Source organism: Ambystoma mexicanum, chromosome 10 (assembly GCF_040938575.1).
Source record: "Ambystoma mexicanum isolate Mex_15411 chromosome 10, UKY_AmexF1_1, whole genome shotgun sequence".
Lineage (NCBI taxonomy): Eukaryota > Metazoa > Chordata > Amphibia > Caudata > Ambystomatidae > Ambystoma > Ambystoma mexicanum.
The window spans coordinates 1,462,075,607-1,462,092,047 of record NC_090932.1 but is presented as its reverse complement, the minus strand read 5'-3'; the positions used below and the strand labels follow the sequence as shown (position 1 = coordinate 1,462,092,047).

At 46.4% G+C, this 16,441-nt stretch overlaps 1 protein-coding gene across 2 annotated transcripts in view; it reads left to right on the top strand.

The window, feature by feature from the left end:
- CCDC63 (coiled-coil domain containing 63) overlaps window positions 1-16,441 on the top strand; it is a 680,572-nt gene that overhangs the window by 346,246 nt on the left and 317,885 nt on the right. For both annotated transcript variants that reach the window (XM_069619536.1, XM_069619535.1), the window contains one exon: window positions 8,698-8,817. In XM_069619536.1, the coding sequence (XP_069475637.1) occupies window positions 8,698-8,817 (120 nt within the window). The remainder of the gene's footprint in view (window positions 1-8,697; window positions 8,818-16,441) is intronic.

Here is a 16,441-nt window from a genome sequence, read left to right as displayed (position 1 = left end):
GTTTCTCTCTCTCTGTTTGTCTGTATCTGCCTGTTTCTCTCTCTGTCTATCTGCTTCTCTCTCTCGCTCTCTGTCTGTCTTTCTGTCCCTCTCTCTGTCTGTCTCTTCCAGTCTCTCCCTCTCTCTCTGTCTCTCTCTCTATCTCTCTCTGTCTATCTGCTTCTCCGCCCCTCTCTCTCTCTCTGTCTGTCTCTGCCTGTTTCTCTCTCTCTCTCTGCCTGTCTCTCTCTCTCTGTCTATCGGCTTGTCTCACTTTCTCTGTCTGTCTTTTGCTCTCTCGCTGTCTGTCTCTGCCTGTCTGTCCCCCTCTCTCTGTCTGTCTCTCTGACTCCCTCTCTCTCTGTCTTTCTCTCTGACTATCTGTTTCTCTCTCTCTCTCTCTCTCTCTGCTTGTCTCTCTGTCTCGCCCTCTCTCTGTCTCCCTGTCTATCTGCTTCTTTCTCTCGCTCTCTGTCTGTCTTTCACTCTCTCTCTCTCTCTCTGTCTGTCTCTTCCTGTCCCTCCCTCTCTGTCTGTCTCTCTCTCTATCTGCTTCTCTCTCTCTCTCTGCCTCTGCCTGTCTATCCCTCTCTCTCGACCTGTCTCTCTCTCTCTGTCTATCTGCTTCTCTCTCTCACTCTCTGTCTGTCTTTCTCTCTTTCTGTCCTGTCTCTACCTCTCTCTGTGTCTCTCTCTGTCTATCTGCTTCTCTCTCTCTTGCTGTCTGCCTGTATTTCTCCCCCTCTCTCTGTCTGTCTCTGCCTGTCTCTCTCTCTCTGTCTCTCTCTCTATCCCTCTCTGTCTATCTGCTTCTCTCTCTCTCTCTCTCTCTCTCTCTCTCTGTCTCTGCCTGTTTCTCCCTCTCTCTCTCTCTCTCTCTCTCTCTATCTGCTTCTCTCACTCGGTCTGTCTGTCTTTCGCTCTCTCTCTCTGTCTGTCTTTACCTGTCTGTCTCCCTTTCTCTCTGTCTCTCTCTCTGTCTGTCTATCTGTTTCTCGCTCTTGCTCTCTGTCTGTCTTTCCCCCTCTCTCTCTCTCTCTCTCTCTCTCTCTCTCTCTCTCTCTGCCACTCTCTGTCTATCTGCTTCTCTCTCTTGCTCTCTGTCTGTCCTTCTCTCTGTCTGTCTCTGCCTGTCTCTCCCTATCTCTGTCTCTCTGTCTATCTGCTTCTTTCTCTCGCTCTCTGTCTGTCTTTCGCTCGCTCTCTCTCTGTCTGTCTCTGCCTGTCTCTCCCTCTCTCTGTCTGTCGCTCAATCTCTGCTTCTCTCTCTCTCTGTCTGTCTCTGTCTCTCCCTCTCTCTCTCTGCCTGTCTCTCTCTGTCTATCTGCTTCTCTCTCTTGCTCTCTGTCTGTCTTTCTCTCTGTCTGTCTCTCCCTCTCTCTCTCTGTCTGTCTCTCTCTGTCTATCTGCTTCTCTCTCTCACTCTCTGTCTGTTTTTCTCTCCCTCTCTCTGTCTGTCTCTGCCTGTCTCTCCCTCTCTCTCTGTCTCTCTCTATCCCTCTCTGTCTATCTGCTTCTATCTCCATCTCTCTCGCTTTCTCTGTCTCTCTCTGCCTGTTTCTCTCTCTCTCTCTCTCTCTGTCTCTGCCTGTTTCTCCCTCTCTCTCTTGCTGTCTCTCTCTGTCTATCTGCTTCTCTCACTCGCTCTGTCTGTCTATCGCTCTCTCTCTGTCTGTCTCCTCCTGTCTGTCTCCCTCTCTGTCTCTCTCTCTCTGTCTATCTGCTCCTCTCTCTCTTTCTGTCTCTGCCTGTCTCTCCCTCTCTCTCTGCCTGTCTCTCTCTCTCTCTCTGTCAATCTAGCTGCTTCTCTCTCTCACTCTCTGCCTGTCTCTCTCTCTGTCTATCTGCTTCTCTCTCTTGCTCTCTGTCTGTCTTTCTCTCTCTCTCTGTCTCTGCCCCTCTCTGTCTATCTGTTTCTATCTCTCTCTCTGTGTCTCTGCTTGTCTCTCTCTCTCTGTCTATCTGCTTCTCTCTCTCACTCTCTGTCTTTCTCTCTCTCTCTGTCTCTGCCTGTCTCTCTCTTTCTCTCTGTCTATCTGCTTCTCTCTCTCTCCCTCTCTCTGCCTCTCTCTCTCTGTCTATCTGCTTCTCTCTCTTGCTCTCTGTCTGTCTTTCTCCCCCTTTCTATGTCTGTCTTTGCTTGTCTCTCCCTCTCTCTCTATCCCTCTCTGTCTATCTGCTTCTCTCCCTCTCTCTCTGTCTGTCTCTGCCTGTTTCTCACTCTCTCTGCCTGTTTCTCTCTCTCTCTGTCTATCTGCTTCTCTCACTCGCTCTGTCTGTCTTTCACTCCCTCTCTCTCTGTCTGTCTCTGCCTGTCTGTCTCCCTTTCTCTCTTTCTCTCTGTCTATCTGCTTCTCTCTCTTGCTCTCTGTCTTTCTCTCTCTCTCTATCTCTGCCGCCCTCTCTCTGTCTATCTGCTTCTATCTCTCTCTGTGTGTTTCTTCCTGTCTCTCTCGCTATCTGCCTCTCTCTCTCTCGCTCTCTGTCTTTCTCTCAATCTCTGTCTCTGCCTGTCTCTCTATTTCTCTCTGTCTATCTGCTTCTCTCTCTCTCTCTCCCTCTCTCTGCCTGTCTCTCCCTCTCTCTGTCTCTCTGCTTCTTTCTCTCGCTCTTTGTCTGTCTTTCGCTCTCTCTCTCTCTGTCTCTGCCTGTCTCTCCCTCTCTCTCTGTCTCTCTCTCTATCTGCTTCTCTCACTCTCTGTCTGTCTCTCCCTCTCTCTCTCTGCCTGTCTCTCTCTGTCTATCTGCTTCGCTCTCTCTCTCTCTGTCTCTGCCTGTCTCTCCCTCTCTCTCTATCCCTCTCTATCTGCTTCTTTCATTCGATCTGTCTGTCTTTCGCTCTCTCTCTGTCTCCTACTGTCTGTCTGCCTCTCTCTCTGTCTATCTGCTTCTCTCTCTTTCTTTCTGTCTCTGCCTGTCTCTCCCTCTCTCTCTGCCTGTCTCTCTCTCTCTCTCTCTCTGTCTATCTATCTGCTTCTCTCTCTCACTCTCTGTCTGTCTTTCTCTCTCTCTCTGTCTCTGCCTGTCTCTCCCCTCTCTCTGTCCATCTGTTTCTCTCTCTCTCTCTCTCTCTCTCTCTCTCTGTCTGCTCTGCCTGTCTCTCTCTCTCTCTCTCTCTCTCTCTCTCTCCCTATGTGCTTCTCTCTCTCGCTCTCTGTCTGCCTTTCTCTCTCTCTCTCTCTCTCTCTCTCTCTCTCTCTCTCTCTCTCTCTCTCTCTCTGTCTCTGCCTGTCTCTACCCCTCTCTCTGTCTGTCTCTATCCATCGGCTTCTTGGTCTCTGTATGTCTTTCTCTCTCTGTCTCTGCCTGTCTCTCCCTCTCTCTCTGTCTGTCTATCTGCTTCTCTCTGTCTGTCTCTGCCTGGCTCTCCCTCTCTCTCTGCCTGTCTCTCTCTGTCTGTCTTTTTCTCTCTCTTCACGCTCTGTCTTTCTCTCTCTCTCTCTCGCTCTCTGTCTCTCTGCCTGTCTATCCCTCTCTCTCTGCCTCTCTCTCTCTGTCTATCTGCTTCTCTTTCTCGCTCTCTGTCTTTCTCTATCTCTCTCTCTCTCTCTCTGCCACTCTCTCTCTGTCTGCTTCTATCTCTCTCTCTGTGTCTCTGCCTGTCTCTCTCTCTGTCTATCTGCTTCTCTCTCTCTCTCTCTCTCTCTCTCTCTCTCTCTCTGTCTTTCTCCCTCTCTGTCTATCTGCTTCTCTCTCTTGCTCTCTGTCTGTCTTTCTCTCTGTCTGTCTCTGCCTGTCTCTGTCTTTCTCTCTGTCTATCTGCTTCTCTCTCTCTCTCCCTCTCTCTGCCTGTCTCTCTCTCTCTGTCTATCTGCTTCTCTCTCTTGCTCTCTGTCTGTCTTTCTCTCTGTCTGTCTCTGCCTGTCTCTCCCTCTCTCTGTCTCTCTGTCTATCTGTATCTTTCTCTCGCTCTCTGTTTGTCTTTCGCTCGCTCTCTCTCCGTCTGTCTCTGCCTGTTTCTCCCTCTCTCTGTCTGTCTCCCTCTCTCTGCTTCTCTCTCTCACTCTCTGTCTGTCTTTCTATCTCTCTGTCTCTCCCTCTCTCTCTGTCTCTCTCTGTCTATCTGCTTCTCTCTCTCACTCTCTGTCTGTTTTTCTCTCCCTCTCTCTGTCTGTCTCTGCCTGTCTCTCCCTCTCTCTCTGTCTCTCTCTATCCCTCTCTGTCTATCTGCTTCTCTCTCTCTCTCTCGCTCTGTCTGTCTCTTCCTGTCTATCCCTCTCTCTCTGTCTCTCTGTCTACCCCTCTCTGTCTATCTGCTTCTCTCTCTCTCTCTCTCTTTCTCTCTCTCTCTCTCTCTCTCTCTGTCTGTCTCTGCCTGTTTCTCCCTCACTCTCTTGCTGTCTCTCTCTGTCTATCTGCTTCTCTCACTCGCTCTGTCTGTATATCGCTCTCTCTCTGTCTGTCTCCTCCTGTCTGTCTCCCTCTCTGTCTCTCTCTCTCTCTGTCTATCTGCTTCTCTCTCTCTTTCTGTCTTTGCCTGTCAATCCCTCTCTCTCTGCCTGTCTCTCTCTCTCTCTCTCTCTCTGTCTATCTATCTGCTTCTCTCTCTCACTCTCTGCCTGTCTCTCTCTCTCTGTCTATCTGCTTCTCCCTCTTGCTCTCTGTCTGTCTTTCTCTCTCTCTTTCTCTCTGTCTATGCCCCTCCCTGTCTATCTGTTTCTATCTCTCTGTCTCTGCCTGTCTCTCTCTCTGTCTATCTGCTTCTCTCTCTCACTCTCTGTCTTTCTCTCTCTCTCTGTCTCTGCCTGTCTCTCTCTTTCTCTCTGTCTATCTGCTTCTCTCTCTCTCCCTCTCTCTGCCTCTCTCTCTCTGTCTATCTGCTTCTCTCTCTTGCTCTCTGTCTGTCTTTCTCTCTATCTGCCTGTCTCTGCCTGTCTCTTCCTCTCTATCTGCTTCTTTCTCTCGCTCTCTGTCTTTCTTTCGCTTTCTCTCTCTCTGTCTGTCTCTGCCTGTCTCTCCCTCTCTCCCTGCCTGTCTCTCTCTCTCTGTCCTTCTGCTTCTCTCTCTAACTCTCTGTCTGTCTTTCTGTCTCTATGTCTGTCTCTCCCTCTCTCTCTGCCTGTCTCACTCTGACTATCTGCTTCTCTCTCTTCCTCTCTGACTGCCTTTCTCCCCCTTTCTCTGTCTGTCTCTGCCTGTCTCTCCCTCTCTCTCTGTCTATCTGCTTCTCTCCCTCTCTCTCTGTCTGTCTCTGCCTGTTTCTCACTCTCTCTGCCTGTTGCTCTCTCTCTCTGTCTATCTGCTTCTCTCACTCGCTCTGTCTGTCTTTCGCTCCCTTGCTCTCTGTCTGTCTCTGCCTGTCTGTCTCCCTTTCTCTCTGTCTATCTGCTTATCTCTCTTGCTCTCTGTCTGTCTCTCTCTCTCTCGCTCTATCTCTGCTGCTCTCTCTCTGTCCATCTGCTTCTATCTCTCTCTGTGTGTCTCGTCCTGTCTCTCTCGCTATCTGCCTCTCTCTCTCTCTCGCTCTCTGTCTTTCTCTCAATCTCTGTCTCTGGCTGTCTCTCTCTTTCTCTCTGTCTATCTGCTTCGCTCTCTCTCTCTCTGTCTCTGCCTGTCTCTCCCTCTTTCTCTGTCTCTCTCTCTCTATCTGCTTCTTTCGCTCTCTGTCTGTCTCTGTCTCTCCCTCTCTCTCTCTGTCTGTCTCTCTCTGTCTATCTGCTTCGCTCTCTCTCTCTGTCTCTGCCTGTCTCTCCCCCTCTCTCTCTCTATCCCTCTCTATCTGCTTCTCTCATTCGCTCTGTCTGTCTTTCACTCTCTCTCTGTCTCCTACTGTCTGTCTGCCTCTATGCCTCTCTCTCTGTCTATCTGCTTCTCTCTCTTTCTTTCTGTCTCTGCCTGTCTCTCCCTCTCTCTCTGCCTGTCTCTCTCTCTCTCTGTGTCTATCTATCTGCTTCCCTCTCTCACTCTCTGTCTGTCTTTCTCTCTCTCTCTGTCTCTGCCTGTCTCTCCCCTCTCTCTGTCCATCTGTCTCTCTCTCTCTCTCTCTCTCTCTCTCTCTCTCTCTCTGTCTGCTCTGCCTGTCTCTCCCTATCTCTCTGCCTCTCTCTCTCTCTGTGTCTCTCTCTCTCTCCCTCTCTGTCTCTGCCTGTCTCTACCCCTCTCTCTGTCTGTCTCTGTCCATCTGCTTCTTGTTCTCTGTATGTCTTTCTCTCTCTCTGTCTCTGCCTGTCTCTCCCTCTCATTGTCTCTCTGCTTCTCTCTCACTCTGTCTTTCTCTCTCTGTCTGTCTCTGCCTGTCTCTCCCTCTCTCTCTGTCTTTCTCTGTCTATCTGCTTCTCTCTGTCTGTGTCTGCCTGGCTCTCCCTCTCTCTCTGCCTGTCTCTCTCTGTCTTTCTCTCTCTCTTTCTCTCGCTCTCTGTCTTTCTGTCTCTCTGCCTGTCTATCCCTCTCTCTCTGCCTCTCTCTCTCTCTGTCTATCTGCTTCTCTCTCTCGCTCTCTGTCTGCCTCTCTCTCTCTCTCTGTCTCTGCCTGTCTCTACCCCTCTCTCTGTCTGTCTCTGTCCATCTGCTTCTTGGTCTCTGTATGACTTTCTCTCTCTCTGTCTCTGCCTGTCTCTCCCTCTCATTGTCTCTCTCTGTCTATCTGCTTCTCTCTCACTCTGTCTGTCTTTCTCTCTCTGTCTCTGCCTGTCTCACCCTCTCTCTCTGTCTTTCTCTGTCTATCTGCTTCTCTCTGTCTGTCTCTGCCTGGCTCTCCCTCTCTCTCTGCCTGGCTCTCTCTGTCTTTCTCTCTCTCTTTCTCTCGCTCTCTGTCTTTCTGTCTCTCTGCCTGTCTATCCCTCTCTCTCTGCCCCTCTCTCTCTCTGTCTATCTGCTTCTCTTTCTCGCTCTCTGTCTTTCTCTCTCTCTCTCTCTTCCTGTCTCTCACTCTCGCTATCTGTCTCTCTCTGTCTCTCTCTCTCTCTCTCTCTCTCTATCTCTATCTGCTTCTCTCTCGGTCTGTCTTTCTCTCTCTCTTACTCTCTGTCTCTCTCTCTCTCTGTCTCTCGCTGTCTACCTCTCTGTCTATATGCTTCTCTCTCTCTCGCGCTGAGAGATGCTGTGTCAGTTGTGCATTTGCTAGAGCCACTCTAGCCATTACTGAGTGCAGCAAGATCAAAGAATGAAACGCAGGTATATTGAATGAGGTATGCTGCGTTTTTGAATGGTTAAAAGTAAAGTCCCCCAGCAGAAACATAGCCATCCCTGGGGTGGCGCTGGCCTGGTATTTGGAGACGTACATTGTCGTTGCGTGCGTCCTGTAGGCCTGCCTCCATCCCACTGAGTGTGCATTGGCAGTCTGGGGTAAGGTGAGGAGGGGCGCTTATAGAGTCCGAGGGGGATTGCTAGGGTTCTGTCAGAGCTTGACAAGAGCACCAGAATGCGGGGTCTGCCAGTGCGTTATTATTCTCTATTTTCACTTAATCATTAGTATTATGGCATACTGCAACAGATCTGTGGATTCAGAGGCACTATCAATAAATCAGTGGCCAGCAGGCAATATCAAACATCGCTTTGGTGCTCACAGAAACCACAGATCATTTACTTTAGTCTGACCGTGGGCACACACATGGGTCGGCATGTTTGACATTGGGTCTGTGATCAAAGGGTGGTATGTTTGGCCCACTAAGTACATAATGCACACTAGGCTTGGCGTGCATACAATTTTTCAGAACATTCGCCTTCACATGACACAGTGTGTGTAATCTTATATACTCATTGAAACAGCCTGAGTATTTGGATGCGAGACATCTGTCCCTCCAGGCTCGTCCTGCTTCTCCTTTCCAGAAATCATGCTTCTACACTGGGTTTGGATTTCCGAATCTCACAGAATTGTAGAGGAGGAGGTGCAGCGAGGGGAAGCTGGCTCTTATGGTAAGGATAGTATTCACAGACATCACCTGAAAATTATATATGCAGGAAATGTCGAAATCTAGAACAAACATTAAACACAACAGAAAGAGCATTTCAAAGCAACGGGTAGTCTCGAGTGTCCTGCAATTGCCCTCTCACAAAAACCTCCTTACTCCTCTTTTTGCACTGAAAATATAACACATGAGGTAAAGCCCTGCACTCAATTTTAAAAAGAAATGGCAATTTGCACTGAAAATATAACACATGAGGTAAAGCCCTGCACTCAATTTTAAAAAGAAATGGCAATGTCGTCATGCTCATTGACTTATTCCAATTGTGATATTTTCAATAAAAGTAACCCTTAAAGGAAAAATGTAACTATTGTAAACTAAGTTAGCAGCGTTCAAACCCCTTCTCCAAGGCCAATAATCTGCTCCACGTGGCACTGGAACTATAGCCATCCGGAAGCCTTTTATGTGTTACTGTTCCGGCAAACCTGGCCAATCCTAATCATTGTCGACCCAAAGGATCTCTGGATCTCCAATCCAGCAGGTCGAGAAGCACCGCCCTGCTTGATTTCTAAGAACTTGTCTGGTGTGCTGTGCGTTCGTCATTAACATATTAAAGTTCAAAGCCATAGTGTGTTTTAGTTTTTATGACAGTACATGTTGTGTGCTTTACCTATTCCATTCCTTCTTTTAGAATTTTAAAATAATTTATAGCTCAAAGGGTGCAAGTTTGCTTTACTGTAACAAGATGGGCAAGTTATTTTTAATAAAGTTATTTTTGTTTCTTTGTTTCTGCATTTAATATTTGTTCTGGGATATTTAGTTTATACTGAAGGCAAGTGAAATGATTTACAAGCCATTGCATGTTTCCCTTCAGATCAGCGAGATGGAGGAGGCCATCATCAAGCAAAAAACGGTCATGTCAATGTCAAAGAGTGCCGAAGAAACGATGAAGAGGAAAAAGCGGATCCGGACATTGGAGCATCAGCTAAACCTAGTAAGCGAACACATACAGCTTGGTGCTGAAAGGTGGTTGCACGTAGACAGACCACATGTAAATGGATATAGTTGCGGGTGATGAAGACGGGGTAGAGGAGGAGGAGATAGAAGAGCAAAGAGCGGACATTCTATCACTGGAGTATTCTGCAAAGTCAGTAGGAGTGAGAGATGAAAGAGTAGTAGGATCAGGAGGAGGGGGTGACAAGATATGATCCAGGGTACGATGCAAAAGATGATTCGGAGAAGAAAGAAAATCCAGCAGATTAATATGATATGATGAGTCATTTATAACACGCCTGTACACAAGTGTTTCTAGGAGCGACCAGTCAAGTAATCTTCTTTAGCAGTTAATAGTAGGGCATCATAAGCAGAGTGAGCAGAAGTCAAAGACAAAAGATCAACAGAGGATTTAGATTTGAGCCATCGGCGCTCGGCCCTATGTAGAATATGTTGGGATAAGCAGAGGGAGGGATTAATCCATGGCTGGGAAGGTCTCTGAAAGGAATACAAGGGGGAAGATGGGTATAGAGGGCAGGAGCGTCCAGAAGAGACGTATTAAGTGTAGATAAAGTGGAGTCAGGTGACAGTGACGAGAAAGTGTCAAGAGAAGAAAGAAGTGATGTGATAGCAGTAATAAAAGACATGTGTGAAAGAGCGTATATTACGGCACTGAAAAGGTGATGATGGGGAAAGGGATGGTAGTGGGGAGGGTAAAGCAAGAGCGAAGGTAAAGACAAAGTCATCAGAAGAACAAAATGGAATGGCAGTAAAAGAGGAGATGCTGGGAACAGTTGAAACGATCAGATCGAGAGGAGAGCCAGAGATATGGGAGGGAGGGAGGGGTAGAAATGGTTAGAAGATGGTAGGAGTCAAGTAAAGGCAGGAGAGGGAGATTTCAGTGGGTAGAAGAAAGATGATGATTAAAGTCACCATGAAGAATTAGAGGTGACTCCATGAAAAGAAGAGATGAAAGGAGTGCCAAGAAACACACAAAATTGTGTAACATGTCCAGGAGGCTGGTAAATCATCAGAAAAGGAATCGGAATGATGAGGGTTAGAACAGCTTGCAAAGTGGAATTCAAAGGTAGTGAAGGAAAGTAAGTTAGAAGAGACAGGTAGGAGTAAAGAAAGAAGGCCAATACCCCCACCACGTCCAGATGGGCGAGGGGTACGGGAGAAGGACGAAGAAGGCGTGGAGAGAGCAGCGGGGATTACAGTATTAAATGGGGTGAGTCAGGTCTCAGTCAGACAGAGAAAATTAAGCTGGAAGTGGAGAACAATTTCTAAGACTGAATGGGCTTTAGTGCACAGAGAGGGGTGTCCCGTAAGGTGATACTGATGGAGGGGGTGAGGTTAAAAGAAGAGGAAAAGGCCAGAGTATTTAAATTATGATATTGATGGTGGGCGACAAAGGGACATCTAGAGAGGCAGGAAGGAATGCAATAAGGCGTTGTAGACAGAGAGAGAGAGTGAGTAAAAGAACAGGTAGAGAACAGGTGGGTGGAGAAGACGACCGGCAAGGGTAATCAGCACACCATAAGCTTAGGAGAAAGCGGGGGCTCACAAGTGAGCCACAGATGCGCTGCAGACAGCTGCAGACAGCAGGGGGCTTTGCCCCGGATTTCATTTTATGCAATCTAGGTTCCAGTGGGGGTTGGGACCAAGGAGCAAAACATTGCCACAGGAGGCTCAGTGAGGGGAGGTGCCACGCAGAGAGAGAATACTGATTTTCCATACTAGCGTTATGGAAAGTCAAGATTCTATTAAAGACACTTTAAGAAGGGTTGGGGCGCTCACTGAGACGATCTGAAGGTGAGCGGACTTCTGGTCCGCTATGGAGAGCCATTGGCACATCAGCAGGCTGGAGCGGCAAGCTAGCAGACTAGCACCTAAAGCTTTTGCACCCTCTCACATGGGAAAGCATGTCCTGATTATGACAGACAACACAGTGTCCATGCACTACCTAAAGGAGCAGGCCCATCAGTGGCAGGGAGGTGTCTGGTCACTGCCCCTGTGCAAGGACTTGATGCAGCTGTGGTTCTGGTTACTGGAGAACCAGATCTCTGTCTCCCCAGTGCAGCTGGCGAGGATGGAGAAAGGAGTGGCGGATGCTCTGAGCAGGCAAAGCATGGTCTCACAAGAGTGGCATGTGTGTCAGGAAGTTCTCGATCTTCACTTAATAGGGTATCCCATCAGTGGATTTGTTTGCGACGTGGTCCAACAGGAAGTGCAAACAGTTCTGTTAAAGGGAATAGTTGGGTTCCCAGGAGGTTTAACAACATGATATTGATCGCCCTGGATTGGCCGAGGACAACCAGGTACCCAGAACATCTGGACTTGGCCATCTGCCCACCTCTCTGGTTGCCTTTGCGGCCAGACTTCCTATTCCAGTCGGAAGGTCAGGTACTCCACCGGAACCCGGAGTCCCTCAATCTACATGCGTGGCTCTTAAGAGGATGAGTGTTAGGACAGTTTTTCTGAAGTCCAACTAAGGGCTTAGTAAAACCATTCAACTGAGGCAGTACAAGACTTCGCTCTCAGTATAAGACTGTACCACCTGAGTACATGGTAGCGTAGACAGAGCAGCCAGGCTTATCTTAGGAGGGAGAGAGGGCAGTAGACACAGTACAAGTGAAATTGTAATACAAATGATCCAAAGAAACACTGAAACACTATGCATTGCAAAAATAAAGGATTTATTTAAATACAGGTAGGCCCAGATAAATCTAGGGGTAAGTAAGTACTAAAACAGGAGAAATCGCAGTATAAAAACACACTATATTTGAAAGCACACAGACCTAAGTATAAACCTTATTTGGAACACCTAACTGTAGTTCTAAGGAAGTCAAAACCTTGTTATACACATTTAGTATAGGTCAAGCCTATTCTTTGGGAGTAAAAGACCAATGGTTACTTTCAGATTACATTCAGTAATATAAGGGCAGTAGGCCCTTCCAGTTGTACAGTGACTCTTGGAACAAATCACATAGTCGCATCTAGATAGAAATGTGACTGTTAGCACGTGCCACACTTAGAATTCTGAACTTTAGCTCGCATCGCATCTAGATAGAAATGTGACTGTTAGCATGTGCCACACTAGTATGGAATTCTGAACTTTAGCTTGCGTCGCATTTAGATAGAAATGTGATTGTTAGCATTTGCCACACCTAGATGAATTCTCAAGTTTAGTCTGCGCCAAATATAGACAGAAATATGACTGTTAGCATATGCCACACCTAGATGGAATTTCAGAAATGTGATTATTAGCATATGTGATTCTTAGCATGCACCGCACTTAGAATTCTGAACCTAGCTTGCGTCACATCTAGATATAAATGTGATTGTTAGCATTTGCCACACCTAGATGAATTCTCAAGTTTAGTCTGCGCCAAATATAGACAGAAATATGACTGTTAGCATATGCCACACCTAGATGGAATTTCAGAAATGTGATTATTAGCATAGGTGATTCTTAGCATGCACCGCACTTAGAATTCTGAACCTAGCTTGCGTCACATCTAGATATAAATGTGATAGTTAGCATATGCCACACCTAGATGAATTCTCAAGTTTAGTCTGCACCAAATCTAGACAGAAATATGACTGTTAGCATATGCCACACCTAGATGGAATTTCAGAAATGTGATTATTAGCATATGTGATTCTTAGCATGCACCACACTTAGAATTCTGAACTTTAGCTCGCGTCGCATCTAGATAGAAATATGACTGTTAGCATGTGCCACACTAGTATGGAATTCTGAACTTTAGCTGGCGTCGCATCTAGATAGAAATGTGATTCTTAGCATGCACCACTCTTAGAATTATGAACCTAGCTTTCGTCGAATCTAGATAGAAATGTGACTGTTAGCATGCACCACACTCAGGATTCTGAACCCTAGCTTGCGTCGCATCTAGATAGAAATGTGACTGTTAGCATGCACCACACTTAGAATTATGAACCTAGCTTGCGTCGAATCTAGATAGAAATGTGACTGTTAGCATGTGCCACACTTAGAATTCTGAACTTTAGCTCGCGTCGCATCTAGATAGAAATGTGACTGTTAGCATGTGCCACACTAGTATGGAATTCTGAACTTTAGCTGGCGTCGCATCTAGATAGAAATGTGACTGTTAGCATGTGCCACACTTAGAATTCTGAACTTTCGCTTGCGTTGCATCTAGATAGATATGTGACTGTTAGCATGTGCCACACTAGTATGGAATTCTGAACTTTAGCTGGCGTCGCATCTAGATAGAAATGTGATTCTTAGCATGCACCACACTTAGGGCCTCATTACACGGAAGGCGGTAAGGGTTAATGGTCACCGGTACCGGTGACCGTTAACCCTTACCTCCTTACTACGAGGTGCCTTTTCGGGACCCGACCTTAACGCCTGGTGTAGACCAGCCGTTAAAGTTGGGTCCCGCAAAGGGATCTTGGTGCTAATTACGGTACCGCAATTTGCGGTACCGTAATTAGCTCCTTCCCCATTCCCATTATGCCCTATGGGGCAAAAATGGGAACGGGGAAGGGCCATGGAGAAAGGGGGAATTACCACCCCACCAACCTTGGAATGGGGTGGTAATTCCCTTTTTCTCCATGGTGGTACCGGTATGGTACCGGCGGCAACCATGGTGCTAATAGCACCATGGGTTACCACCTTCCGTGTAATGAGGCCCTTAGAATTATGAACCTAGCTTGCGTCGAATCTAGATAGAAATGTGACTATTAGCATGCACCACACTCAGTATTCTGAACACTAGCTTGCGCCGCATCTAGACAGAAATGTGACTGTTAGCATGTGCCACTCTAGTATGGAATTCTAAACTTTAGCTTACGTGACATCTAGATAGAAATGTGACTGTAAGCCTGTATCGCACCTAGATGGAATCCCACAATTGCAAGGACAGCAATGCCAACTAACCAACCAACTAACAATTCCATCCCTCTGCATACACCTCTCAAACTATAACCAAACACAACCACAAGCCTAAAACGCAGCAATCCGCACAAACTTCACAACAATGCAACAACAAAACAAACCACACATTGGCCCTCATTAGGACCCCGGCGGAAAACATGGCGCTATTAGCACCATGGTCGATGCCGGAGTCCGCCATGGCGGAATGGGGAATTACCACCCCATTCCAAGGTTGGCGGGGTGGAAATTTCCCATGCCACCATGGCCCTTCCCCATTCCCATTTTTGCCCCATAAGGCATAATGGGAATGGGGAAGGCGGTAAGTACGGTACTGCAAATTGCCCTACCGTACTTAACTCGAGAGTCCCTTTGTGGGCCCCTACTTTAACAGCTGGTCTAGACCAGCCGTTAAGGTTGGGTCCCACAAAGGGACCTCGTAGTAAGGCGTTAAGGGTTTAACGGCGCCGACATCTTTTACGGCGCCGTTAACCCCTTAACGTCAGGGTCCTAATGAGGGCCATAGACTTGCACAACAGCACACAACGACTACGGACCATAAAACACCCCGAACCCAGCCAACAGACCCACCGGGCTGAGGCTGCCAACAGCACATCACTGCTCTCTTGCACTTTTCCAGCTTATTCCCACTAACCCACCCCCTCTCCTCCCCTTTTTCAGAGCCGCCAGAGCGCCAGGGGACCACTTTGGTGGTGATAGTGCACGGTACAAATGTCCTTTAACATTAACATTAACATAAAACGAAAGGCACTTATCTGGCTGCTCGAGCAGCAAAGAAAGAGGAAGGTCACAGGAAGTCATCAGAGTTTATGGGACTGTGTCGGATGGTATTGGTGGAAACAGTCACATGACTTGAAAGTTCATGGACATAAAGAGAGCAAACTACACCCGTCGAACATTTTATGGGAAATGTAGTTTTTGGTTGTGTTTTTCTCTTTTATGTGTTTACTGTTGAAATACTTTGTTATGCTGTTCGGATTATCAGTAAAGGAAGAAAAGCATAATCCGAGCCTCCGGTCTTGGCATAGAATATATAACGGTTGCCAATCAAAGGATCGACAGTGAAAGGGTCGACAGGTCAAAGGATCGACACCAGAGGGTCGACAGGTCAAAGGATCAATTTTTTTTTTTTTTTTGTTTTCCACATATTATTTTTTTTTGGAGGGTCCCCCACCCCTTTTTTTTCTAAAAACCACTTTTTTCCCTAAACGAAAACCTAAAAAAATATATATAATTAAAAAAAAAATTCGATCCTTTGACCTGTCGACCCTTTGGTGTCGACCCTTTGACCTGTCGAGGCTTTAGATTCGATCCACCATATATAACACCATTGCACCACCCAGTTTACAGCATAGTTAAGGTTAAGACGAACTGGCTATGGAGTTTTGAAAAATGGCTTTTCTCAATAACCCTTAAGTCCTTCCATGAAAAAGTTAGAAAAAAATATCACTAACATTTTGAAATTTTGAGTTAACCGTCCCTACATGGAACATTTCAGCATTTTTCATGGTGATTGCATTTTGAAATGCCTATAACATGGGGGTTTCTTATAGGGGAAAATAACACATGTTTTGGCCCAAATATCTCAAAATTGGCCATTTAAGATTTTGGGGCTGGACCTAGGTCTTCTTGAATTGATGCACTGAACATTTTTGGGGGTAAATCGAGCATGCCAATTTTGAGATATTCACTCTGTAAGATTTATCGATATAGAACACGTGCTCAGAATGAATGTGTATGCTTTATACGGATTGTACATGTATGTGTAGAAGATGTACATTTCGTACATGTATTCTGCTATAGGTTTGCCAAACTCAGTTAAAAATCAGGACTAACTTTGATGTCACTTGTCATATGTAAATATTAGCTGCTGGTCAATAAGCAGAAGTAAATTGCTTAAATTTACAAAAAACACAAAAACTCACACCAAAGTTAAAACTCACTTTAAGGTGAGTTTTTATACATATGAGAGGCATGTAGGACATGTGCGTTATATGCTACTTAAGCACAATACACTCACCTGGCAGTTACTAACAGTAAGGACCCAGCTTACGAATCCTTCGGAAATTGGAGATGAACCCCACTAAACCCTTCAAAGCCATCAACCCAGCAACCTTTGAGTTATAATTGCAGGATCAACTACCCTGGGGGAAGTGGATACAGTGAAAAATGTCAGTGCTCTTCTCGCTGAAGCAAGCAAACACAAATATGTTTATCTCTTTTCCTTATTCCATTCTGCGCTGTTATACTAAAAGAAAAACAGTTATGAAATAGTTTCTTCTCTCTATTACCTTACTGCCTTTGCTATCTTGCTGGAAGACTTAAGAGACTTCTGATCAATGTATTCCTTTCTGCCTTAAGACTTTTCCTGCTGCTGTCAATCATGTGGTGAATTTTCAACTGTTTACATACCTAACCCTCTTGTTTTAAATATTTACTACCCTTCCTAAAATGTTATTAGCATTCTTTTAGCAAATGTTGTGCTTGGTGCTTAATAACCGTAATGTCAACTAAAATACAAGTTTGCCTCCTTTCTCAATTCTTCTGCTGTCTCTCTTGCAGTTTGGGCACAACTCTATTTTCTCCTGCATTTTCTCGTACTTTTTTCTTTTACACTTCGCGCACCCACACCTTTAATTATTTTCCTTCTGACTGTATTTCACCACGCTCCTGCGCAATA